The sequence below is a fragment of the Pleurodeles waltl genome, chromosome 7 (genome assembly GCF_031143425.1).
Source record: "Pleurodeles waltl isolate 20211129_DDA chromosome 7, aPleWal1.hap1.20221129, whole genome shotgun sequence".
NCBI classification, from domain to species: domain Eukaryota; kingdom Metazoa; phylum Chordata; class Amphibia; order Caudata; family Salamandridae; genus Pleurodeles; species Pleurodeles waltl.
Window position 1 is genome coordinate 578,316,234 of NC_090446.1, and position 26,209 is coordinate 578,342,442.

The 26,209-nt window shown below is 48.9% G+C and overlaps 1 protein-coding gene across 1 annotated transcript in view; it reads right to left on the reverse strand.

Moving 5' to 3' along the window:
* The window catches only part of SRCAP (Snf2 related CREBBP activator protein), a 1,275,580-nt gene that overhangs the window by 556,481 nt on the left and 692,890 nt on the right, over window positions 1–26,209 (reverse strand). Inside the window, exon 18 of the mRNA XM_069201690.1 lies at window positions 13,429–13,615. Coding sequence (XP_069057791.1) covers window positions 13,429–13,615 — 187 coding nt within the window. The remainder of the gene's footprint in view (window positions 1–13,428; window positions 13,616–26,209) is intronic.

Below are 26,209 nucleotides of genomic sequence, written 5' to 3' on the forward strand. Positions count from 1 at the left end.
AAACGCAGTTGTCTTGAAGTTGCTTCTTTGGAAACAAAGTTGCAGTCTTTGGTGAACAGGGCCGCTGTTCTCAGGAGTTTCTTGGTCCTTCAGAGCAGGGAAGTCCTCTGAGGATTCAGAGGTGGCTGGTCCTGGGGAAAGCGTCGCTGGAGCAGTTTCTTCATAAGGGGGGGGAGACAGGCCGGTAGAGCTGGGGCCAAAGCAGTTGGTGTCTCTGTAGGAAGTTGGCTCTGTATGTGCTATTTCAAAGTAAGGAATAGCATGCACAGAGTCCAAGGGTTCCCCTTAGAGGTAAGATAGTGGCAAAAAGAGATAATACTAATGCTCTATTTTGTGGTAGTGTGGTCGAGCAGTAGGCTTATCCAAGGAGTAGTGTTAAGCATTTGTTGTACATACACACAGGCAATAAATGAGGAACACACACTCTGAGACAAATCCAGCCAATAGGTTTTGTTATAGAAAAATATATTTTCTTAGTTTATTTTAAGAACCACAGGTTCAAATTCTACATGTAATATCTCATTTGAAAGGTATTGCAGGTAAGTACTTTAGGAACTTTGAATAATTACAGTAGCATATATACTTTTCACATAAAACACAAATAGCTGTTTTAAAAGTGGACACAGTGCAATTCTCACAGTTCCTGGGGGAGGTAAGTTATTGTTAGTTTTAGCAGGTCAGTAAATCACTTACAAGTCTCAGGTTTGGGTCCAAGGTAGGCCACCGTTGGAGGTTCAGAGCAACCCCAAAGTTACCACACCAGCAGCTCAGGGCCGGTCAGGTGCAGAGTTCAAAGTGGTGCCCAAAACGCATAGGCTTCAATGGAGAGAAGGGGGTGCCCTGGTTCCAGTCTGCCAGCAGGTAAGTACCCACGTCTTCGGAGGGCAGACCAGGGGGGTTTTGTAGGGCACCGGGGGGGGGACACAAGTCCACACAGAAAGTACACCCTCAGCAGCGCGGGGGCGGCCGGGTGCAGTGTGCAAACACGCGTCGGGTTTTCAATGGTTTTCAATGAGAGACCAAGGGATCTCTTCAGCGGTGTAGGCAGGCAAGGGGGTGGCTCCTCGGGGTAGCCACCACCTGGGCAAGGGAGAGGGCCTCCTGGGGGTCACTCCTGCACTCAAGTTCCGTTCCTTCAGGTGCTGGGGGCTGCGGGTGCAGGGTCTTTTTCCAGACGTCGGGATTTCAGAGTCAGGCAGTCGCGGTCAGGGGGAGCCTGGGGATTCCCTCTGCAGGTGTCGCTGTGGGGGCTCAGGGGGGACAACTTTGGTTACTCACGGTCTTGGAGTCGCCGATGGGGCCTCCCTGAGGTGTTGGTTCTCCACCAGTCGAGTCGGGGGTCGCCGGGTGCAGTGTTGCAAGTCTCACGCTTCTTGCGGGGAATTGCAGGGGTCTTTAAATCTGCTCCTTTGAAACAAAGTTGCAGTCTTTTTGGAGCAGGGCCGCTGTCCTCGGGAGTTTCTTGTCTTTCTTGAAGCAGGGCAGTCCTCTGAGGATTCAGAGGTCGCTGGTCCTTTGGAAAGCGTCGCTGGAGCAGGTTTCTTTGGAAGGCAGGAGACAGGCCGGTAGGACTGGGGCCAAAGCAGTTGGTGTCTTCTGTTCTTCTTCTGCAGGGGTTTTTCAGCTCAGCAGTCTTCTTCTTCTTGTAGTTTCAGGAATCTAAATTCTTAGGTTCAGGGAAGCCCTTAAATACTAAATTTAAGGGCGTGTTTAGGTCTGGGGGGTTAGTAGCCAATGGCTACTAGCCCTGAGGGTGGGTACACCCTCTTTGTGCCTCCTCCCAAGGGGAGGGGGACACATTCCTATCCCTATTGGGGGAAATCCTCCATCTGCAAGATGGAGGATTTCTAAAAGTTAGTCACTTCAGCTCAGGACACCTTAGGGGCTGTCCTGACTGGCCAGTGACTCCTCCTTGTTATTCTCATTATCTCCTCCGGCCTTGCCGCCAAAAGCGGGGCTGTGGCCGGAGGGGGCGGGCAACTCCACTAGCTGGAGTGCCCTGCGGTGCTGGAACAAAGGGGGTAAGCCTTTGAGGCTCACCGCCAGGTGTTACAGCTCCTGCCTGGGGAGGTGATAGCATCTCCACCCAGTGCAGGCTTTGTTACTGGCCTCAGAGTGACAAAGGCACTCTCCCCATGGGGCCAGCAACATGTCTCGGTTGTGGCAGGCTGCTGGAACCAGTCAGCCTACACAGATAGTCGGTTAAGGTTTCAGGGGGGCACCTCTAAGGTGCCCTCTGGGGTGTATTTCACAATAAAATGTACACTGGCATCAGTGTGCATTTATTGTGCTGAGAAGTTTGATACCAAACTTCCCAGTTTTCAGTGTAGCCATTATGGTGCTGGGGAGTCCGTGTTTGACAGACTCCCAGACCATATACTCTTATGGCTACCCTGCACTTACAATGTCTAAGGTTTGGCTTAGACACTGTAGGGGCACAGTACTCATGCACTGGTGCCCTCACCTATGGTATAGTGCACCCTGCCTTAGGGCTGTAAGGCCCTACTAGATGGGTGACTTATCTATACTGCATAGGCAGTGTGAGGTTGGCATGGCACCCTGTATTTTAAATACATAAAATGCAAGGTACTCCACACAGGTAAGTTAGGAACTTTGAATTAGAGCAATAACATATACTGTTTTTGTTAAAATGGCAATAAGCTATTTTAAAAGTAGACAGTGCACAAAAAATCAACAGTTCCTGGGGGAGGTAAGTATTGGTTAGGTTGTGAGGTAAGTAAGACACTTACAAGTCTCAGTTCCTGAGCATAGGCAGCCCACCGTTGGGGGTTCAAGGCAACCCCAAAGTTACCACACCAGCAGCTCAGGGCCAGTCAGGTGCAGAGGTCAAGGAGATGCCCAAAACACATAGGCGCCTATGGAGAACAGGGGTGCTCCGGTTCCAGTCTGCCAGCAGGTAAGTACCTGGGTCCTCGGGGCAGAATGGGGAGGTGGAGAGAGACACAAGTAGACACAAAACACACCCTCAGCGGCACAGAGGCGGCCGGGTGCAGTGTGCAAAGCAGGCGTCTGGTTTTGTATTGGTTTCAATAGAAGGATCGGGGGGGGGGGTCACTCTAGCGGTGCAGGCAGGGGTCTTCTCGGGCCAGCCACCACCTGGGCTACGCAGAGGGATGCCTGGGGGTCACTCCTGCACTGGAGGTTGGTTTCTTTCAGGCCTGGGGGCTGCGGGAGCAGTGCTTCTTCCAGGCGTCGGGTCCTTTGTTACTGGGCAGTCGCGGTCAGGGGGAGCCTCTGGATCCTCTCTGCAGGCGTCACTGTGAGGGTGCAGGGAGGTCGGATCAGGGTGTCCACGTCGTTGAAGTCACCTGGGGCTCCTCTTTGAGATGTTGGTTCCTCTGAACACGAGCCGGGGGCGTCAGGTGCAGAGTGTGAATACTCACGCCTCCGGAGTGAGGCTGGAGTCTCTTTGAAGATGGTTTCTTTGTTGCAGTTCTGGACAGAGACGCTGTCCTCTGGAGTTTCTTGGTCCTTTAGGTGCAGGGCAGACCTCAGGAGTTGTCAGAGGTCGATGAATGCGTTGCTGTGCAGGTTCTCAGAGTCTGGAGACAGGCCGGTAAGGCTGAGGCCACGTCAGTTGTCTCAGTCATCTCTGCGGGGCTTTCAGGTCAGCAGTCCTCCTTTCAGGTTGCAGGAATCTGATTTCCTGGGTTCAGGGTCGCCCCATAATACTAGATTTAGGAGTGTTAGGGCTGGAGGGCAGTAGCCAATGGCTACTCTCCATGAAGTGCTCCCTCCCTTTGGGGAGGGGAGCACATCCCTATCCTTATTGGGCTAAATCCTCCAAAACAAGATGGAGGATTTTCCGAGGATTGGGTCACCTCAGCTCTGGTCCCCCCTTAGGGGTGGACCTGACTGAGGGGGCGGCGACTCCTTGTTTTTCTCATTATCTCCCTGGACTTGATGCCAAAAGTGGGGGCTGGAGTGCCCTGGGGCATTGCAACACGAAGCCTGAGCCTTTGAGGCTCACTGCTAGGTGTTACAGTTCCTCCAGGGAGGAGCAGTGAAGCACCTCCACCCAGGGCAGGCTTTGTTTCTGGCCTCAGAGAGCACAAAGGAGGTCCCAGGTGGTCAGAAACTCGTGTCTCAGTGGCAGGCTGGCACAGACAAGTCCATCCTGCACTGAAGGATTGGTAAAATACAGGGGGCATCTCTAAAATGCCCTCTGTGTGCATTTTTTAATAAATCCAACACTGGCAGTGTGGGTTTATTGTGCTGAGAAGTTTGATACCAAACTTCCCAGTATTCAGTGAAGCCATTATGTAGCTGTGGAGTTCGTAATGACGAACTCCCAGACCATATACTTAATATGGCCACACTGTACTTACAATGTCTAAGAATGGACAGACACTGTAGGGGCATACTGCTCATGCAGCTAAGCCCTCATCTGTGGTATGGTGCACCCTGCCATAGGGCTGTAAGGCCTGCTGCAGGGGTGACTTACCTATGCCACAGGCACTGGTTTGTGGGCACGACACCCTAAGAGGGGTGCCATGTCAACTTTGCCTTTTTCTCCCTACCAGCACACACAAGCTGCAAGGCAGTGTGCAAGGTGGCATAATACATGCTGCAGCCCTTGGAGACATTCGCTGGCCATAGGGCCCTTGGTACCATGGGTACCTTTTACATGGGACTTAACTGTGTGCCATGGCTGTTCCAACTGTGGAAACAAAAGGTACAGTTTTAAGGGAAAGAACACTGGTGCTGGGGCCTGGTTAGCAGTGTCCCAGCATACATTCAATCAAAGTTGGCATCAACACTAGGCAAAAGGTGTGGGTGTGGGCTGGATAGTGGCCACTAGTGGTGGGAATGCTGTTTTTGGCTTAGCATCCTTTGATAATCTGTTCTGCCAGTAGCCAGCAATCAGGTCAAAGGTACTGAGATACAGATACTTGGCAAGTGCTAATGTATCTATAAAATCATCTGCTCTAGGGATACGATGAGCATCTTTCTTAGTAACAGTGTTAAGACCTTTGTAGTCTACACAAAACCTCGTTTCTCTTTTGACATCTTGGGAGTGAGGATTTGGGGCAAGCACTACAGGGCTAGCCCAAGGGCTATCTGAGGGATCAGAGACTCTTAAGTCAAGCATCTTCTGAACTTCAGATTTGATGCATTCCCTCACATGGTCATGTTTCATGTAAATTTAGCTTTTAACAGGCAAACTGTCCCCTGTGTCAATGATGTGTTCACACCATGTGGTATGACCAGGTGTTAGGGAGAACAGTTCTTATAACTGCCTTAGGAGGTTTCAGCAGTCCTCTGTTTGGGCCTCAGAGGCAGTCAAGCTAGGACTACCCCATCAACTGAGCCATCAGTTGCAATGTGGGATAAGAGGTCAGGGAGAGGTTCACTCTTCTTCTTGTCCCTCATCAGTGGCGATGAGTAGTGTCATATCTGACCTATCATAATAGGGTTTGTGGCGCTTCACATGAAGCACCCTGTGGGGGCTTCTGGGACTGCCAAGGTCTACCAAGTAGGTAACCTCAACCTTTTTCTCCACAATGGTGTGGGACCACTCCACTTGTCTTGGAGTGCCCTGGGAGCCTCAGGATCCAGGACCCACACTTTCTGTCCTGGCTGGTAGACCGTTAGGACAGCCATTTGGTCATGTCATTGTCTCTAACACTTGGCTGGCCTGAAGGTCTTTACTAGCCCTCTTCACGGACTCAGCCAACCTTGATCTGAAGCCAAGCACATAATCCACTATGTCTTGTTTGGGAGGCTTGAAAGGATGCAAGAGCAAGGGGACCCTTAACAGGGTGCCAAAACTAAAGTTCAAATGGGCTGTAGCCCACACCCTTTTGAGTGACCTCCTTATAGGTGAAGAGGAGCCATGGTAGCAAGACATCCAATCTCCTTCTAAGCTTTTCAGAGTCCCAATATCATACCACTGAGAGTTTTGTTAAATCCCTCTCCCAAACCATTAGTATTGGAGTGGTAAGGAGTGGTGAACTTGTAAGTCACACCACATTCCTTCCACATAGCTTTGAGGTAAGCAGACATGATGTTTGCACCTCCGTCTGATACCACCTCTTTAGGAAAGCGCACTCTTGAGAAGATACTAAGAAGAGTTTTTTGTCACTGCAGGAGGTGTAGAGGTCCTAAGAGGAATGGCCTCTGGGTACCTACTGGGACGGTCCACTACCACTAGTATAAACCTGTTACAGGAGGCTGTGGGAGGGTCTAGGGGGCGAACAATGGCCACCCCAACCCTCTCAAAGGGAACCTCAACCACAGGAAGTAGAATAAATGGGGCCTTTGGGGGTGCCACCCTGTCTTGCCACTGGCTTGACAGGTGACACAGGAGCTACAAAACATCTGTGTCTTCAGACATGTGGGGCCGGTGAAAGTGTAGGACAACTGGGGTGACGTGGCAAACAAAACAACAATGGATCAAATCCAAATTTGTGACTGGGGGTGAGTGTTTGAAACGTTTCAACACTCCATCCATCATTTTATTTTTTATTTTGTGATATTGCAAAGTGTGGGACACACCTGGCCCAAGTCTTGCATTGCCCCAAGTGACCTGCCAAGGGAATGTCATGTGCCAAGGTAAACAAACTCCCTAAACTTCAGGGGGGTCACCAATCTCCTGGTAGCACCAGGTTTGGGATCCTTTGACTGAGTAAACCCCCTGCACCTAAGAGTTCAGCTGTGTCTGCTTGTAGCTCTTCTGGTGTTGGTTCCACCCAAGGAATGGATTCTGCTCCCTCAAGTGTGGAATCCTCACTGGAGGCTGGAGCAGGGGGTACCTTCATACCCTTTTAGTTCTTAGGTATAGGAAGCTCTAGAGCCATTGTTCCAGGCTCCAAGGATCCTTGCTCTTTATGCTTTTTGGCTTGTGCTCTTGTTAGGGCAAATACATGCCTTGGGATGCCCAGCACTGCTGAATGGGCCTTCCACTCCACCTTAGCCCAAGCTGAGGTCTCCAAGTAATTCCATAGTAGGCATTCTACAGGTAGGTCTGAGGAAACCACAACTTTTTAGTACCAGTACATTTTGAAATTGGAAGAGGAGGTAGAGCTTTTGCTCCTGACCCCTGAGGAGTTTTGTGGGCTCGAAGAAGACTATTTCGGTTTATCTTTGTCCCCACCCTTCTCATGATTCCTTCTTTTTGTGGTCACCCCTTGCGTGAGACTTACTAATCACCCTGGTGTGGACCCATTTGTCTGTAATCTTTTTCAATTCTTGGGGAGAGGTCGGATCAGAGTCCACCAGGCAATGATGCAGCTGACCAGATCAACCCAATCTTAGGAGGACTCTTTCCTGGTCTCTCTGAGCTTGATCCTATACTGTTCAGTTGTCAGCCCAAATCCATCTACCAGTGCAGATCTCAAAACCGTGTAATTATGTGCGTCCTCTTCTCTGACAGTGAGGAGTCTATCCCTAACCTTGTCGAAGGACAGCCACATTATAGCTGCCCACAGCCTCTGAGGGGCCCTCTCCAGGGCCGTGAAACACTTATGTCATCACCCATCTTGTAAAGTGGGACTATCTTCGTATTCAGGTTCCTAGGGTCAAAGGAGTCCTCGCGACCCAGGTGTCCCTGAAACTTAAACTGCTGTCAACATGGGGCACTAACCCCAATCCCTGCCTTTCTCTCTCCTCTGCCAAGGCCTACCTATCTTGGGCTAGCTAGGGGGCATGCACCTTTTCATGCAGGCTGCAATGGCAGCATGGGCTCCCATGGGGTGGCATAATACATGCTGCTTCACCATATACTAGGGACTTATATGGGGGCACCGGGATGCCAATTGTGGGGTGTAAAGATAGGGACAACCAAATCCAGAGGGAAAGAGCAGTCACTGGGGTCCTTGTTAGCAATTCCCAGTGAACAAGTGTAGGAAGTTGGCTCTGTATGTGCTATTTCAAAGTAAGGAATAGCATGCACAGAGTCCAAGGGTTCCCCTTAGAGGTAAAATAGTGGTAAAAAGAGATAATACTAATGCTCTATTTTGTGGTAGTGTGGTCGAGCAGTAGGCTTATCCAAGGAGTAGTGTTAAGCATTTGTTGTACATACACATAGACAATAAATGAGGTACACACACTCAGACACAAATCCAGCCAATAGGTTTTTGTATAGAAAAATATATTTTCTTAGTTTATTTTAAGAACCACAGGTTCAAATTCTACATGTAATATCTCATTCGAAAGGTATTGCAGGTAAGTACTTTAGGAACTTTAAATCATAAAAATTGCATGTATACTTTTCAAGTTATTGACAAATAGCTGTTTTAAAAGTGGACACTTAGTGCAATTTTCACAGTTCCTGGGGGAGGTAAGTTTTTGTTAGTTTTACCAGGTAAGTAAGACACTTACAGGGTTCAGTTCTTGGTCCAAGGTAGCCCACCGTTGGGGGTTCAGAGCAACCCCAAAGTCACCACACCAGCAGCTCAGGGCCGGTCAGGTGCAGAGTTCAAAGTGGTGCCCAAAACGCATAGGCTAGAATGGAGAGAAGGGGGTGCCCCGGTTCCGGTCTGCTTGCAGGTAAGTACCCGCGTCTTCGGAGGGCAGACCAGGGGGGTTTTGTAGGGCACCGGGGGGGACACAAGCCCACACAGAAATTTCACCCTCAGCAGCGCGGGGGCGGCCGGGTGCAGTGTAGAAACAAGCGTCGGGTTCGCAATGTTAGTCTATGAGAGATCAACGGATCTCTTCAGCGCTGCAGGCAGGCAAGGGGGGGCTTCCTCGGGGAAACCTCCACTTGGGCAAGGGAGAGGGACTCCTGGGGGTCACTTCTCCAGTGAAAGTCCGGTCCTTCAGGTCCTGGGGGCTGCGGGTGCAGGGTCTTTTCCAGGCGTCGGGACTTAGGTTTCAGAGAGTCGCGGTCAGGGGAAGCCTCGGGATTCCCTCTGCAGGCGGCGCTGTGGGGGCTCAGGGGGGACAGGTTTTGGTACTCACAGTCGGAGAGTAGTCCGGGGGTCCTCCCTGAGGTGTTGGTTCTCCACCAGCCGAGTCGGGGTCGCCGGGTGCAGTGTTGCAAGTCTCACGCTTCTTGCGGGGAGTTGCAGGGTTCTGTAAAGCTGCTTCTGGAAACAAAGTTGCAGTCTTTTTGGAGCAGGTCCGCTGTCCTCGGGAGTTTCTTGTCTTTTTCGAAGCAGGGCAGTCCTCAGAGGATTCAGAGGTCGCTGGTCCCTTTGGAAGGCGTCGCTGGAGCAGAGTTCTTTGGAAGGCAGGAGACAGGCCGGTGAGTTTCTGGAGCCAAGGCAGTTGTTGTCTTCTGGTCTTCCTCTGCAGGGGTTTTCAGCTAGGCAGTCCTTCTTCTTGTAGTTGCAGGAATCTAAATCTTTAGGTTCAGGGAAGCCCTTAAATACTAAATTTAAGGGCGTGTTTAGGTCTGGGGGGTTAGTAGCCAATGGCTACTAGCCCTGAGGGTGGGTACACCCTCTTTGTGCCTCCTCCCAAGGGGAGGGGGTCACATTCCTATCCCTATTGGGGGAATCCTCCATCTGCAAGATGGAGGATTTCTAAAAGTCAGAGTCACCTCAGCTCAGGACACCTTAGGGGCTGTCCTGACTGGCCAGTGACTCCTCCTTGTTGCTTTCTTTGTTCCCTCCAGCCTTGCCGCCAAAAGTGGGGGCCGTGGCCGGAGGGGGCGGGCAACTCCACTAAGCTGGAGTGCCCTGCTGGGCTGTGACAAAGGGGTGAGCCTTTGAGGCTCACCGCCAGGTGTTACAGCTCCTGCCTGGGGGAGGTGTTAGCATCTCCACCCAGTGCAGGCTTTGTTACTGGCCTCAGAGTGACAAAGGCACTCTCCCCATGGGGACAGCAACATGTCTCTAGTGTGGCAGGCTGCTGGAACCAGTCAGCCTACACAGATAGTTGGTTAAGTTTCAGGGGGCACCTCTAAGGTGCCCTCTGGGGTGTATTTTACAATAAAATGTACACTGGCATCAGTGTGCATTTATTGTGCTGAGAAGTTTGATACCAAACTTCCCAGTTTTCAGTGTAGCCATTATGGTGCTGTGGAGTTCGTGTAAAACAGACTCCCAGACCATATACTCTTATGGCTACCCTGCACTTACAATGTCTAAGGTTTTGTTTAGACACTGTAGGGGTACCATGCTCATGCACTGGTACCCTCACCTATGGTATAGTGCACCCTGCCTTAGGGCTGTAAGGCCTGCTAGAGGGGTGTCTTACCTATACTGCATAGGCAGTGAGAGGCTGGCATGGCACCCTGAGGGGAGTGCCATGTCGACTTACTCATTTTGTTCACACTAGCACACACAGGCTTGTAAGCAGTGGGTCTGTGCTGAGTGAGGGGTCTCTAGAGTGGCATAATACATGCTGCAGCCCATAGAGACCTTCCCTGGCATCAGGGCCCTTGGTACCAGAGGTACCAGTTACAAGGGACTTATCTGGATGCCAGGGTGTGCCAATTGTGGAAACAATGGTACATTTTAGGTGAAAGAACACTGGTGCTGGGGCCTGGTTAGCAGGGTCCCAGTACACTTCTCAGTCAAGTCAGCATCAGTATCAGGCAAAAAGTGGGGGGTAACTGCAACAGGGAGCCATTTCTTTACAACAAGGTCAAAACACACTGACAGCAAGCACAAACTGGGGGCAACTGTAGGAAGCTGGCCTGGTGTGTTGTGGGGACCGATGGCACTTACACCTTATACCAGGTATGCCTTCTTAGTGAAGTGTAGGCAGTGTCTAGAAGCCAGGCTCTCTAGCAGAGGATGAGCAGCCCTTTAGAGATAATTAATACACTAAATATATCCACTAGTAATCAGAAACAGGCATAGAAAACGTTAGAAAATAGACCCTAGGGGGAGTGCAAACCATATTCTAAAAAAATGGAATGTGAACAAGGTACCCTTCACCTAGGAAAGTAAAATGTGTAGCGGGGAGGTGGTAGTACTACAAAACCACAGAGGCAAGTAATACAGTACCCAACAGCGACCAGGAATGCAGGAGTAAAACGCTGGATTTTCCCCAAACCACACAAAAGGAGAAAAAGAAGAAAAAGAAGAAAAAGAAGAAAAGTAAGACACCCAAACAAGACTGCAAGAAAACCAGCAGTGCATTCCTGAAGAAAGAAGACCTGTAGAGAGAGGGGACCAAGTCCAAGAATTACAGTTGAGTCCAGGAGGAGTAGGAGCTACTACCCACCCAGATGTGGATGCAGGAGTTGGTCAACTGTGATAAAGACCAGGTCAGCACTGCAAACCCTGGAGCCAGAAAAGAGTTACTGATGGATTCAGATGAAGCCCCACGCTGGAAGGAAGATTGCAGATGATGTCGATGCAGTTATTCCACCAACAAACCTTGGCAAAGGCAAACTCGCAGTTAGTGGAAAAGAGGTGCTGCCTGGGACCAGCAAGGCGCAGGAGGAAACAACCCTGCAGGGGAATCACAGGTGACTCAGTGTCGTAGAGAGTACACAGGAGCAGAGGCAGCACCCTCAGGAGACCCACAGGATGAGAACACAGGAGTCAGGGAAGAAGACCACGCAGCACTACAAAAGAGGATCCCATGCCACAGGAGAACCACACAGGAGGCTGTGCTTTGCAGGATGGAATGCTAGGGCTGGAGCTACACGTTGCCTGAAGATCCCTTGGAGCAGATGTAAACAAGCCTTGGCAGCTGCAAGAGATGCAGTACACGGGGGTACTGTCCTGCATGGGAAGGCAAAGGCTTACCTCCACCAAAGTTGGACAGCTGGCAGAGAGGACCAAGAGGACTACTCCGGAATTACCACCCATGATGCAGGATCCACGCAGCTCAATATGAGAGGAGATCCACGCAGCCAGTCGTCGCTTGTTGTAGGTGCCTGCGGTTGCAGGGAAGTGACTCCTTCACTCCAAGGGAGAATCCTCCTTCTTGTGCAGTCTGAAGAGTTGCAGTCTTCTGAGGATGCATGGCCGGGGAAATGTTGCAAAGCTGGCAGGAGACGTTGAAACAAAGTTGATTAAGAGTCTTCTTCGTTGCAGCAGCGTTACTTGAGGGTCCAGTGGCCAGATATCAAAAGTAGAGGTTGCAGAAGTCCTGCTGGAATCTTGCAAGCCGAATTTGAGAACCCACCCAAGAGAGACCTTAAATAACCATGAAAGGTATTTGCGCACCTAACCAGGTAAGCACCTAACTCGAGAGGTCTCTAACGTCACCTGGCTGGACACTGAAATGCTTCCAGAGCTCCCTGCCAAACTTGGGAACAAGATGGCAGAACCCAGGTACCCTCTGGAGGAGCTCTGGGCATTACCCCTGGGGTAGTGATGGACAGGCGAGTGATCACTCCCCTTTTCATTGTCCAGTTCCGCACCAAAGCAAGGACTGGGTTTTCTTGAACCACTGTGGACTGGTTTATGCACGGAGGGCACCAAATGTGCCCTTCAACGCAAACCAGTGGCTTGGGGAGGCTATCCCTCCCAAGCCAGTCACACATATTTCCAAAGGGAGAGGGTGTTATCTCCCACTAACAAGGGAAATATTTTGTTCTGCCTTCCTGGGCTTGATCAGATCAAACAGCAGGAGGGCAGAAACCTGTCTGAGGCGTGGCAGCAGCTGGGCTGCCCGGAGAACCCTATCAGACTGGTGGTAGCAAAGCTGCGGGTCCTCCAAGGAGCTCTCAGAGTGCACAGAATCATACTTCCAATACTTGCAACAGTATTGGGGTAGGATTCAGACATGTTTGATACCAAACATGCCTAGGTCAGGAGTTACCATTATGTAGCTGGACATAGGTAGTGACATATGTCCACTAGAGGTGTAAAATGGCGTCCGCACTCACGAAGTCCAGGAAAATTGATCTGGAGTTTGTGAGGGCACCCCTGCTAATGCAAGGGTGCCCTCACACACAGGTACCTGCACCCTGCCCTCTGGGCTGAAATGGCGTACCATAGGGTTGACTTATAGTGACCTGGTGCAGTGACCTGTAGTGAAAATGGGTGCATCCATCTGTTTCATGCAGGCTGCAACGGAAGGCCTGCAGAACCCTTTGCATGGGCTCCTAATGCGTGGCAGAATAACTGCTGCAGCCCATAGGGATCCCCTGGAACCCCAATGCCCTGAGTAACTAGGTACCATATACTAGGGACTTACATGGGGGGACCAGTATGCCAATTGTGGTAATAAAAAGTTACAATTTAGAGGAAGGAGAAAAACTACTGGGCTCCTGGTTTGCAGGATCCCAGTAGACAGTCAATCACACTAACAACAGGCAGAAGGGTACTTTCCTACAGTAACCATGCAAAAAAGAGGTACTTTCCTACATAGCTCAGATTGTCAGAAGGGACCTTAACAGTAAGCTCCTCTGAGGATTACCTGTATCACACTGCTCATCAGTAAAATGCCAATTTAAACTTGTTGCAGAACTAAACAACAATCCAGTCATTTCGATGTCCCAACACCAAATGGAACATTCAAGTGTGCAGTATGGTGGTGGCTTGGGGCACCTACCTTGAATGGATCTCTCTCCAGTGCCCGCAGAGCCAGAGAAGCTGTTGTAAAGCAGATTCCTTCGGTGATGAAAGGAGAGTGGATAGGCCGAGGGTCAAATAGATTGGGGTGATTGCAGACTTTCCTTAACTGCATCAAAATATTGATTACACTCATGAAGTGACCACTGGCCAGGGTCTCACGAGTTCTGGGGGGGAAAAAAAATAAAGGAACAGTTCGATAAAAAGAGCAGAGAAATGCTTTAGTGCAGCCCAACTACCTTAATGTGGACACGCAGAGCAAAATCCAATAGCAGTTGTTTTATTACTTGTCATCGACGCTACTAACTCTTAGCTATAACATAGGTATAGGAGGCAGACAAATCATGTTTCTTAGAAGACACAAGTTTATTAGACGAAAAGGTCATTATGGGTCTGAATATCACATCACATTTCGTGAACATCATGAGAATTAAGGAAACGCGTCAAATGTTTTTTCACATTGAGAGGTTAGTACAAAAGGAAACATTGCTTAACTGTAATCCTGTAAGTGTTGCAATCCCAGAGGGAGATCCTCTAACTTACATGCCCTGAGTACCATTTAGTACGGACTTACAGGTAACCTAGCTCAGTCATTTGGGTAAATGTAAAATCAACATAGTTAAAGGGTCAGGGCACAGGCACTGAGGTCTAGTTAATAGGTCTTAGAACAGTCATTAAGGAAAAAAAACAAAAAAACAGAAGCATCAGTCTAAAATCTTGAGTGACCATACAAAAAGGTCATTTTATTACAGGAGTGCAATAACCAACACTGACAACGATAGGGATACAAGCAAAACCAACAACGGGAGGGATACAAGAAACATCAAAAGCAGGAGGGATACAAGAAACACCAAAAACGGTAGAGCAGGAGTGTAGGAAAATGGCTGCTTGTTGCAGTTACCCCCCACATTTTGCCTGATACTGATGCTGACTTGACTGAGAAGTGTGCTGGGACCCTGCTAACCAGGCCCCAGCACCAGTGTTCTTTCACTAAAAACGTACCATTGTTTCCACAATTGGCACACCCCTGGCACACAGATAAGTCCCTTGTAAAAGGTACCAGTGGTACCAAGGGCCCTGTGACCAGGGAAGGTCCCTAAGGGCTGCAGCATGTGTTGTGCCATCCTTACGGACCCCTCTCCTAACACATGCACACTGCCATTGCAGATTGTGTGTGTTGGTGGGGAGAAAAAGGCAAAGTCGACATGGCATCCCCCTCAGGGTGCCATGCACACAAAATACTGCCTCTGGCATACGTAAGTCACCCCTCTAGCAGGCCTTACAGCCCTAAGGCAGGGTGTACTATACCACAGGTGAGGGCATAGCTGCATGAGCAATACGCCCCTACAGTGTCTAAGTATATTCTTAGACATTGTAAGTACAGTGTGACCATATTAAGTATATTGTCTGGGAGTTTGTCAAAACGAAAGCCACAGCTCCATAATGGCTACACTGAATACTGGGAAGTTTGGTATCAAACTTCTCAGAATAAGAAAAACACACTGATGCCAGTGTTGGATTTATTACAAAATGCTCACAGAGGGCATCTTAGAGATGCCCCCTGTATTTTACCCAATCCTGCAGTGCAGGACTTACTGGTCTGTGCCAGCCTGCTGCTGAGAGACAAGTTTCTGACCCCCTGGGGTGAGGGCCCTTGTGCCCTCTGAGGCCAGAAACAAAGCCTTTCCAGGGTGGAGGTGCTTCACACCTCCCCCCCCCTGCAGGAACTGTAACACCTAGCAGTGAGCCTCAAAGGCTCAGGCTTCGTGTTACAATGCCCCAGGGCACTCCAGCTAGTGGAGATGCCCACCCCATCGACACAGCCCCCAATTTTGGCAGCAAGTCCAGGAGAGATAATGAGAAAAACAAGGAGGAGTCACCCACCAGTCAGGACAACCCCTAAGGTGTCCTGAGCTGAGGTGACCCCTGTAGGACGTTTGCTCTGTATGGAAAATGTCACTTACCCAGTGTACATCTGTTCGTGGCATTAGTCGCTGCAGATTCACATGCTGTGCACAGTCCGCCATCTGGTGTTGGGCTCGGAGTGTTACAAGTTGTTTTTCTTCGAAGAAGTCTTTTCGAGTCACGAGACCGAGGGACTCCTCCCATTTCGAGTCCATTGCGCATGGGCGTCGGCTCCATCTTAGATTGTTTTGCCCGCAGAGGGTGAGGTAGGAGTTGTGTATGCTAGTAATAGTGCCCATGCAATGGAGTGAATGCGTATGTACATAATAAAGTTTTAAGTAATATATTTACAAATGTACAAATGTTTAAGATCTACTTCTAAACGGCTACAGGCTCCCGGGGAGGCGGGTGGGCGCATGTGAATCTGCAGCGACTAATGCCACGAACAGATGTACACTGGGTAAGTGACATTTTCCGTTCGATGGCATGTGTAGCTGCAGATACACATGCTGTGCATAGAATAGTAAGCAGTTATCTCCCCAAAAGCGGTGGTTCAGCCTGTAGGAGTTGAAGTTGTTTGAAATAATGTTCTTAATACAGCTTGACCTACTGTTGCTTGTTGTGCAGTTAGCACATCTACACAGTAGTGCTTGGTAAATGTATGAGGCGTAGACCATGTTGCTGCCTTACATATTTCGTTCATTGGAATATTTCCTAGAAAGGCCATGGTAGGACCTTTCTTTCTGGTTGAGTGTGCCTTTGGTGTAATAGGCAGTTCTCTTTTAGCTTTAAGATAGCAGGTTTGAATGCACCTAACTATCCATCTAGCAATGCCTTGTTTTGAAATTGGATTTCCTGTATGAGGTTTTTGAAAGGCGACAAATAGTTGTTTTGTCTTTCGAATTAGTTTTGTTCTGTCAATGTAGTACATTAGTGCTCTTTTGATGTCTAATGTATGTAGTGCTCTTTCGGCTACAGAATCTGGTTGTGGAAAGAACACTGGTAATTCTACCGTTTGATTTAGATGGAACTGTGAAATTACTTTTGGTAAAAATTTAGGATTGGTCTGTAGAACAACTCTATTTTTGTGTATTTGAATAAATGGTTCTTGAATGGTAAATGCTTGAATCTCACTCACTCTTCTTAGAGATGTGATGGCAATTAAAAATGCAACTTTCCACGTTAAGTATTGCATTTCACAAGAGTGCATGGGCTCAAAAGGTGGTCCCATGAGTCGTGTTAGGACAATGTTGAGGTTCCATGAAGGAACTGATGGTGTTCTTGGTGGTATAATTCTCTTTAGGCCTTCCATAAACGCCTTTATGACTGGTATCCTAAACAATGAAATTGAGTGCGTAATTTGTAGGTAAGCAGAAATTGCCGAAAGATGTATTTTAATGGAAGAGAAAGCTAGGTTAGATTTTTGCAAATGTAGTAAGTATCCTACTATTTCTTTTGCAGATGCGTGTAAAGGTTGAATTTGATTATTATGGCAGTAATAAACAAATCTTTTCCACTTATTTGCATAGCAGTGTCTAGTGGTAGGTTTTCTAGCTTGTTTTATGACCTCCATACATTCCTGTGTGAGGTCTAAGTGCCCGAATTCTAGGATTTCAGGAGCCAAATTGCTAGATTCAACGATGCTGGATTTGGATGTCGGATCTGTTGTTTGTGTTGTGTTAACAGATGTGGTCTGTTGGGTAGTTTGACATGAGGTACTACTGAAAGGTCTAGTAGTGTTGTGTACCAAGGTTGCCTTGCCCATGTTGGTGCTATTAGTATGAGTTTGTTTTGACTCAACCTGTTTACTAGATATGGAAGGAGAGGGAGAGGTGGAAAAGCGTACGCAAATATCCCTGACCAGTTCATTCATAGAGCATTGCCTTGGGATTGATCTTGTGGGTACCTGGATGCGAAGTTTTGGCATTTTGAGTTTTCTTTTGTTGCAAATAGATCTATTTGAGGTGTTCCCCAAATTTGAAAGTAATTGTTTAGTATTTGGGGGTGAATTTCCCATTCGTGGGTTTGTTGGTGATCTCGAGAGAGATTGTCTGCCAACTGGTTCTGAATCCCTGGAATAAATTGTGCTATTAGGCGAATGTGGTTGTGAATCGCCCAATGCCATATTTTTTGTGTTAGGAGGCACAACTGTGTCGAGTGTGTCCCTCCTTGTTTGTTTAGATAATACATTGTTGTCATGTTGTCTGTTTTGACAAGAATGTATTTTTGGGTTATTATGGCTTGAAATGCTTTTAGCGCTAGAAATACTGCTAACAGTTCTAAGTGATTTATGTGAAACTGCCTCTGATGTATGTCCCATTGTCCTTGGATGCTGTGTTGATTGAGGTGTGCTCCCCGCCATGTCATGGAAGCATCCGTCGTTATGACGTATTGTGGCACTGGGTCTTGGAAAGGCCGCCCTCGGTTGAAATTTGTACTGTTCCACCATAGAAGCGAGATGTATGTTTGGCGGTCTATCAACACCAGATCTAGAAGTTGACCCTGTGCTTGTGACCATTGTGATGCTAGGCACTGTTGTAAGGGCCGCATGTGCAATCTTGCGTTTGGGACAATGGCTATGCATGAAGACATCATGCCTAGGAGTTTCATTACCATTTTGACTTGTATCTTTTGTGTTGGATACATGGCCTGTATTACCTTGTGAAATGTTTGAACCCTTTGTGGACTTGGAGTGGCAATCCCTTTTGCTGTGTTGACTGTCGCTCCTAAGTATTGCTGTGTTTGACAGAGCAAAAGGTGTGACTTTGCGTAGTTGATCGAGAAACCTAGCCTGTGAAGGGTCTGTATGATGTAGTTTGTGTGCTGTGAACATTGTCTTAGCGTGTTGGTTTTGATTAACCAGTCGTCGAAGTACGGGAACACATGTATTTGCTACCTTCTGATACGTGCAGCTACTACTGCCAGGCATTTTGTAAAAACTCTTGGCGCAGTTGTTATTCCAAATGGCAACACTTTGAATTGGTAATGTATTCCTTGGAATACGAACCTTAGGTATTTCCTGTGTGAAGGATGTATTGGTATATGGAAATACGCATCTTTTAGATCTAATGTTGTCATGTAGTCTTGCTGTTTGAGCAGTGGGATTACGTCTTGTTACGTGACCATGTGAAAGTGGTCTGATTTGATGTAGGTATTTAGTGTTCTGAGATCTAGTATTGGTCTCAGAGTTTTGTCCTTTTTGGGTATTAGAAAGTACAGTGAGTAAACTCCTGTGTTTTTCTGTTGAATTGGAACTAATTCTATTGCGTCCTTTTGTAGCAATGCTTGAACTTCTAGTCCTAGAAGATCTATATGTTGTTTTGACATATTGTGTGTTTTCGGTGGGACGTTTGGAGGGAATTGGCGAAATTCTATGCAATAACCATGCTGGATAATTGCTAAGACCCAAGTGTCTGTTGTTATTTCCTCCAGAAGTTTGTAAAATTGGCTTAGTCTTCCCCCCACAGGTGTTATGTGATGGGGGTGTGTGACTTGTGAGTGTCTGCTTATTTTGAGGGGTTTTGGGGCCTTGGAATTTTCCTCTTTTTTTGGGGAATTGGCCCCCTCTAAATTGCCCCCGAAAACCTCCCCTTTGATATTGACCCTGGTAGGTAGGCCTTGTTTGTGAGGTTGCGGTTTCTGTGGGTTGACCTCGAAACCCTCCCCTAAAAGGTGTTTTCCGAAATGTGCCTCTGCTCTGCGGGGAGTAGAGTGCGCCCATGGCTTTGGCTGTATCGGTGTCCTTTTTGAGTTTTTCGATGGCAGTGTCTACCTCCGGCCCAAACAATTGCTGTTCATTAAACGGCATATTGAGCACAGCCTGCTGGATTTCCGGTTTGAACCCAGAAGTGCGCAGCCATGCATGCCTTCGTATTGTGACTGCAGTGTTTATTGTCCCTGCAGCTGTATCTGCTGCATCCATGGAAGACCGTATCTGATTATTTGAGATACTTTGTCCCTCTTCCACCACCTGTTGCGCTCTTTTTTGGAACTCCTTGGGTAAGTGTTCGATGAAATGTTGCATTTCATCCCAGTGAGCCCTGTCGTATCTTGCCAAAAGTGCTTGTGAATTGGCAATACGCCACTGATTTGCTGCTTGTGCTGCAACCCTTTTTCCCGCAGCATCAAATTTGCGGCTCTCCTTGTCTGGAGGTGGTGCGTCACCTGAGGTATGAGAGTTGGCTCTCTTACGAGCTGCCCCCACAACTACTGAGTCCGGTGTTAGTTGTGTTGTGATATATATTGGATCTGTGGGCGGTGGCTTATATATTTTCTCCACCCTTGGAGTTATGGCTCTGCCTTTAACTGGATCCTGAAAAATTTGTTTTGAATGTCTTAGCATTCCTGGGAGCATGGGAAGGCATTGATACTGGCTATGGGTGGAGGATAGGGTGTTAAAGAGAAAGTCATCCTCAATTGGTTCCGAATGTAAGGAGACATTGTGAAACTCGGCTGCCCTTGCGACCACCTGTGTATAGGATGTACTGTCCTCAGGTGGTGACGGTTTTGTAGGATAAGAGTCTGGGCTATTGTCAGACACTGGAGCATCGTAGAGGTCCCATGCATCGGGATCATCCTGACTCATTGTGGTATGAGCTGGTGAGTGCATCAGTGGTGGAGTTGTTGCTGGTGATGCATGTGTTGATGGTGGTGGAGACGGTGGCGGGGTTGTTTTCCTTGCCACTTTTGACTGTGGTTGCTTGTCCTTTTGTTGAAAGGCAAGTTTCCTTTTTATTTTGATTGGGGGAAGAGTGGTTATCTTCCCTGTGTCCTCATGAATATGAAGCCTTCTTTGCGTGTAGTCAGGCTCTACAGCTTGAAGCTCCTCTCCAAATCTGTGTAATTGGGAGGTTAATCCTTGCTCCTCTGTATAGGAACTAGTTTTCGGCTCCGAGGCTGGCTGTTTCGGAACCGAAACCTTTTCGGAAGTCTTTTTAGGCTCCGAAGAAACCTTCTTTGTTTTCGGCGTGGCGTCTCGGTGCCGAAATTCTTCGGTGCCGCTGTCTCTGTGCCGAAGTTTCTCGGAGCCGCTGTCTCGGCTCCGAGGTTGCTGTGTGGCGGTATCTCGACCGGAGTCGGATGACTTCGACACTAGCATGCCCTTTTTCAGTGCCTTGGATGGGTCACCTAGTTTTCGTGTTAAACCATGGCCTGTTAGCGGTGGCGTCCCCTGGGCTTTTGTAGACTTCTCGTGAGTCTTGATTTTCGACGTCTTACTCACGGTTTGGTGTGTTTCTTCGGCGTCGAGTTCTTCAGAATCCGACTCGCGGATGGAGAAAGCTTCTTCTTCCTCCTCGAAGCGTTCTTGACCTGTCGGCGTGGACGCCATTTGCAGTCTCCTGGCTCTTCCGTCTCTCAGCATCTTCCTCGACTGAAACGCTCGACAGGCTTCACAAGTATCCTCCTTGTGCTCGGGGGACAAGCACAAGTTACAGACCAGATGGTGATCCGTATACGGATACTTGTGATGGCATTTTGGGCAGAAGCGGAATGGGGTCCGTTCCATGAGCCTTGAAGTCGCACGTGGCCGGGCCGACCAGGCCCCGACGGGGGATCGAAAAAACCCCGAAGGGCCACCGGAGCTCTTCAGAATTCGGTGTCGATTTGTTCTAACTAACCCGATACCGAACGCAAACAATACCGACGTTTTTTTCCGAGATTCTAACTAACTTTCCGACCCGAAACACGGAGCGAAAAGGAACACGTCCGAACCCGATGGCGGAAAAAAAACAATCTAAGATGGAGTCGACGCCCATGCGCTATGGACTCGAAATGGGAGGAGTCCCTCGGTCTCGTGACTCGAAAAGACTTCTTCGAAGAAAAACAACTTGTAACACTCCGAGCACAACACCAGATGGCGGACTGTGCACAGAATGTGTGTCTGCAGCTACACATGCCATCGAACATACTATTTCAAAGCAAGAAATAGTGTGCACAGAGTCCAATGGTTCCCCTTAGAGGTAAGATAGTGGCAAAATGAGTGTGGTCGAGCAGTAGGCTTATCAGAGGGTAATGTTAAGCATTTGTTGTACACACACAGGCAATAAATGAGGAACACACACTCAAGGACTTACTCCTGGGCAATAGGTTTTTATATTGAAAAATATATTTTCTTAGTTTATTTTAAGAACCACAGGTTCAAGATTTGCAGTAAACACTTTAAATGCAAGTTAGTTCACTTAGATACTTTAGGAACTTTGAATCAAAGCAATATCATATACAGTCTTTGTAAAAATGGCAACAAGCTATTTTCAAAGTGGACAAGTGCAAAAATCAACGGTTCCTGGGGAGGTAAGTAAAGGTTAGATTAGGAGGTAAGTAAGACAATTACAAGTCTCAGTTCCTGGGCATAGGCAGCCCACCGTTGGGGATTCAAGACAACCACTAAGTAACCACACCAGCAGCTCAGGGCCAGTCAGGTGCAGAGGTCAAAGAGGTGCCCAAAACACATAGGCCCCTATGGAGAACAGGGGTGCTCCGGTTCCAGTCTGCCAGCAGGTAAGTACTTGGGTCCTCAGGGGGCAGACCAGGGGGTTTTGTAGACCACTTGGGGGGGGGGGGGGGGGGGGGGGGCAAGTAGGCACACAAAACAAACCCTCAGCGGCACAGGGGCGGCATGGTGCAGTGTGCAAAGCAGGCGTCGGGCAGGAAACAATGGAGGGACCTGGGGGTCACTCTAGCGGTGCAGGCAGGCACGGGGTGGGGGGCTTCTCGGGACAGCCACCACCTGGGCTAGGTAGAGGGTCGTCTGGGGGTCACTCCTGCGCTGAGGTTCGGTTCCTTCAGGTCCTGGGGGCTGCGGGTGCAGTGCTGGTTCCAGGTGTCGGGTCCCTTGTTACAGGCAGTTGCGGTCAGGGGGAGCCTCTGGATTCTCTCTGTAGGCGTCGCTGTGGGGGCTCGTCTCTGGTTACTCACGGGCTCACAGTCGCCGGGGAGTCCTCCCTGAGGTGTTTGTTCTCTGGATCTCGAGCCGGGGGCATTGAGTACAGAGTGTGAAGTCTCACTCTTCCGGCGGGAAGCGTGCAGTCTTTGAAAGTTGCTTCTTTGTTGCAAAGAGTAGCTGGTTTTTAGCAGGGCTGTTGCACACAGGCGTTTCTTGGTCCTTTAGTCCAGGGCAGTCCTCTGAGGCTTCAGAGGTCGCTGGTCCCGGTCAGATGCGTCGCTTCAGGTTGCAGGAATCTGATTTCCTGGGATCCTGGGTGCCCCTAAATACTAAATTTAGGGGTGTGTTTAGGTCTGGTAGGGCAGTAGCCAATGGCTACTGTCCTTGAGGGTGGCTACACCCTCTTTGTGCCTCCTCCCTGTGGGGAGAGGGGCACATCCCTAATCCTATTGGGGGACTCCTCCAAACTCAAGATGGAGGAATTCTAAAGGCAGGGGTCACCTCAGCTCAGGACACCTTAGGAGCTGTCCTGAGTGGTGGGTGACTCCTCCTTGTTTTTCTTATGATCGCCTCCAACTTTGCCGCCAAAAGTGGGGGCAGTGGCCAGAGGGGCAGGCATCTCTACTAGCTGGGATGCCCTGGGCGCTGTAACAAAAGGGGTGAGCCTTTGAGAAGCACCTCCACCCAGTACAGGCTTTGTTCCTGGCCACAGAGTGACACAGCCACTCTCCCCCATGTGGCCAGCAACATGTCTGGTGTGTGGCAGGATGGCATAAACTGGTCAGCCTACACTAGAAGTCGGATTGGTATTCAGGGGGCATCTCTAAGATGTCCTCTGGGTGTATGTTAAAATATATTGCACACTGGCATCAGTGTGCATTTATTGTACTGAAGTTTGATCCCAAACTTCCCAGTTTTCAGTGTAGCCATTATGGAACTGTGAAGTTCGTGTTTGACAAACACCCAGACCATATACTCTTATGGCTACCCTGCACTTACAATGTCTAAGGTTTTGCTTAGACACTGTAGGGGCGTAGTGCTCATCCACATATGCCCTCACCTGTGGTATAGTGCACCCTGCCTTAGGGCTGTACGGCCTGCTAGAGGGGTGACTTACCTATGCCACAGGCAGTGTGAGGTTGGCATGGCACTCTGAGGGGAGTGCCATGTCGACTTAGTCATTTTCTCCCCACCAGCACACACAAGCTGTGAGGCAGTGCGCATGTGCTGAATGAGGGGTCCCCAGGGTGGCATAAGGTATGCTGCAGCCCTTAGAGACCTTACCTGGCATCAGGGCCCTTGGTACCAGGGGTACCAGTTACAAGGGACTTATCTGAGTGCCAGGGTTGTGCCAATTGTGGAGACAAAGGTACAGTTTAGGGAAAGAACACTGGTGCTGGGGCCTGGTTAGCAGGGTCCCAGCATACTTTAAAATCATAACTTAGCATCAGCAAAGGCAAAAAGTTAGGGGGTAACCATGCCAAGGAGGCATTTCCTTACAACCCCTGCCTTTAGAAACCCTCCGTCTTGATTTTGGAGGATTCCCCTTATAGGAGTAGGGATATACCCCCCTCCCCTCAGAGAGGAAGCACAAGGAGGGTGTAGCTACCCTCAAGGACAGTAGCCATTGGCTACTGCCCCCCAGACCTAAACACACAACTAAATTGAGTATTTAGGGGCGACCCGGAACCCAGGAAATCATATTCCTGCAACCTGAACTACAAAGAAGGACTGCTGACCTACAAGCCTGCAGAGACGACGACAACAACTAATGCTTTGGCCCCAGCCCTACCGGCTTGTCTCCAGAGTCGAAAACCTGCAACCAGCAACGCATCCAACAGGGACCAGCAACCTCTGAAGCCTCAGAGGACTGCCCTGAACCCCAGGACTAAAACTCCCGTGAGCAGCGGCTCTGCTCAACAACAGCTACATCTTTGCAAAAAAGAAGCAACTTCCAAAGAACTCACTCTTCCTGCCGGAAGCGTGAGACTTCACACTCTACTCCCGATGCCCCCAGCTCGAGATCCAGAGAACAAACACCACAGGGAGGACTACCCGGGGACTGCGACCCCGTGAGTAGCCTGAGATGACCCCCCCATGGACCCACACATCGACGCCTGCAGAGAGAATCCAGAGGCACCCCCTGACCGCGACTGCCTGTAACAAGGGACCCGACACCTGGACCAAGCACTGCACCTGCAGCCCCCAGGACCTGTGATCTGAAGGAACCGAACATCAGTGCCGGAGTGAGCCCCAGGGGACCCTCTGCCGAGCCCAGGTGGTGGCTTTCCCGGGAAGCCTCCCCTGTGCGTCCCTGCAGCGCTAGATTGACCCCCGGGTCCCTCTATTGTTTCCCATCTAAAATCCAACGCCTGCTTTGCACACTGCAACCAGCCGCCCCTGTGCCGCTGAGGGTGTGTTTTGTGTGCCTACTTGTGTCCCCACCAGTGCTCTACAAAACCCCCCCTGGTCTGCCCCCCAAGGGACGCAGGTACTTCCCTGCTGGCAGACTGGAACCGGAGCACCCCTGTTCTCCATAGGCACCTATGTGTTTTGGGCATCTCTTTGACCTCTGCACCTGACCGGCCCTGAGCTGCTGGTGTGGTAACTTTTGGGTTGCCTTGAACCCCGCAACGGTCGGCTGCCTATGCCCAGGAACTGAGACTTGTAAGTGTCTTACTTACCTCCTAATCTAACCTTTACTTACCTTCCCCAGGAACTGTTGATTTTTGCACTGTGTCCACTTTTAAAATAGCGTATTGCCATTTTAACAAAGTCTGTATATCATATTGCTTTAATTCAAAGTTCCTAACTTACCTGTGTAGAGTACCTTGCATTTTATGTATTTACTTCAAATCTTGAACCTGTGGTTCTTAAAATAAACTAGGAAAATACATGTTTTTTTATAAAAACCTATTGGCCTGGAGTAAGTCTGAGTGTGTGTTCCTCATTTATTGCCTGTGTGTGTACAAAAATGCTTAACACTAACCTCTGATAAGCCTACTGCTCAACCACACTACCACAAAATAGAGCATTAGAATTATCTAATTTTGCCACTATCATACCTCTAAGGAGAACCCTTGGACTCTGTGCACACTATCTCTTACTTTGAGATAGTATATACAGAGCCTACTTCCTACAAGGAGGGACACAAGCTACTATAAAAACAGATGCGCATGAGAGATACAAGTAACACTGAGGACGGGAGGGAAAGAGCGACAACAGGAAGGATATAAGCGACAGACAACTGCAGGGATACAAGTGACAGCTGGAAAGCGGAGGGATACAAGCGATGCAGACAATAGGAAGGCTACAAGCAACTCTGACAACAGGAAACCAGAAGGGATTAAAGCAACGGTGACAGAGGACAGACAGAATACAAACAATGCCAACAGAGGGAGGACACGAGGGATACAAGCAATTCGATACTCGGGAGGGAGACAAACAGGAGGGATATGAGCAATGGCAACCATGGGAGGGATACAAGCAACACTGACAACAGGAGGGCAGGAGGGATACGCAACGCAGAAAACGGGAGGGATAAAAACAATGCTGACAACATGAGGTGTGAGCTGGCTCTGCATATGCTATACCAAAGTAAGGTGTAGTGTGCACAGAGTCCAGTGGGTTCCCAGAGGCTTTAAAGAGGCTAACGTAAATAATAAAGCTCTCTTTTGTGGTAGAATCGGCGAGCAGTTAGGCTTATCAGAAGGTAGTGCTAACCATTTGTTGTACACACAGTTAAGAAATGAGGCACACAATGACAAACTCCAGGCCAATGTTTTAGGTATCAAAAATATACTTTGTTACTTTATTTCTAGAACCAAAAGCATCTTTATTGCAGCTAAGTACAGTTTCAAGCATGTTCACTTTCAAGTATCAAATGCACTTTGTAGAACTCACAGATAAAACAGTTTTCAGGTAAGTAATACTTTTCAGTTTCAAAAGTAGAGAGTGCAGTCTCTCACAGAAA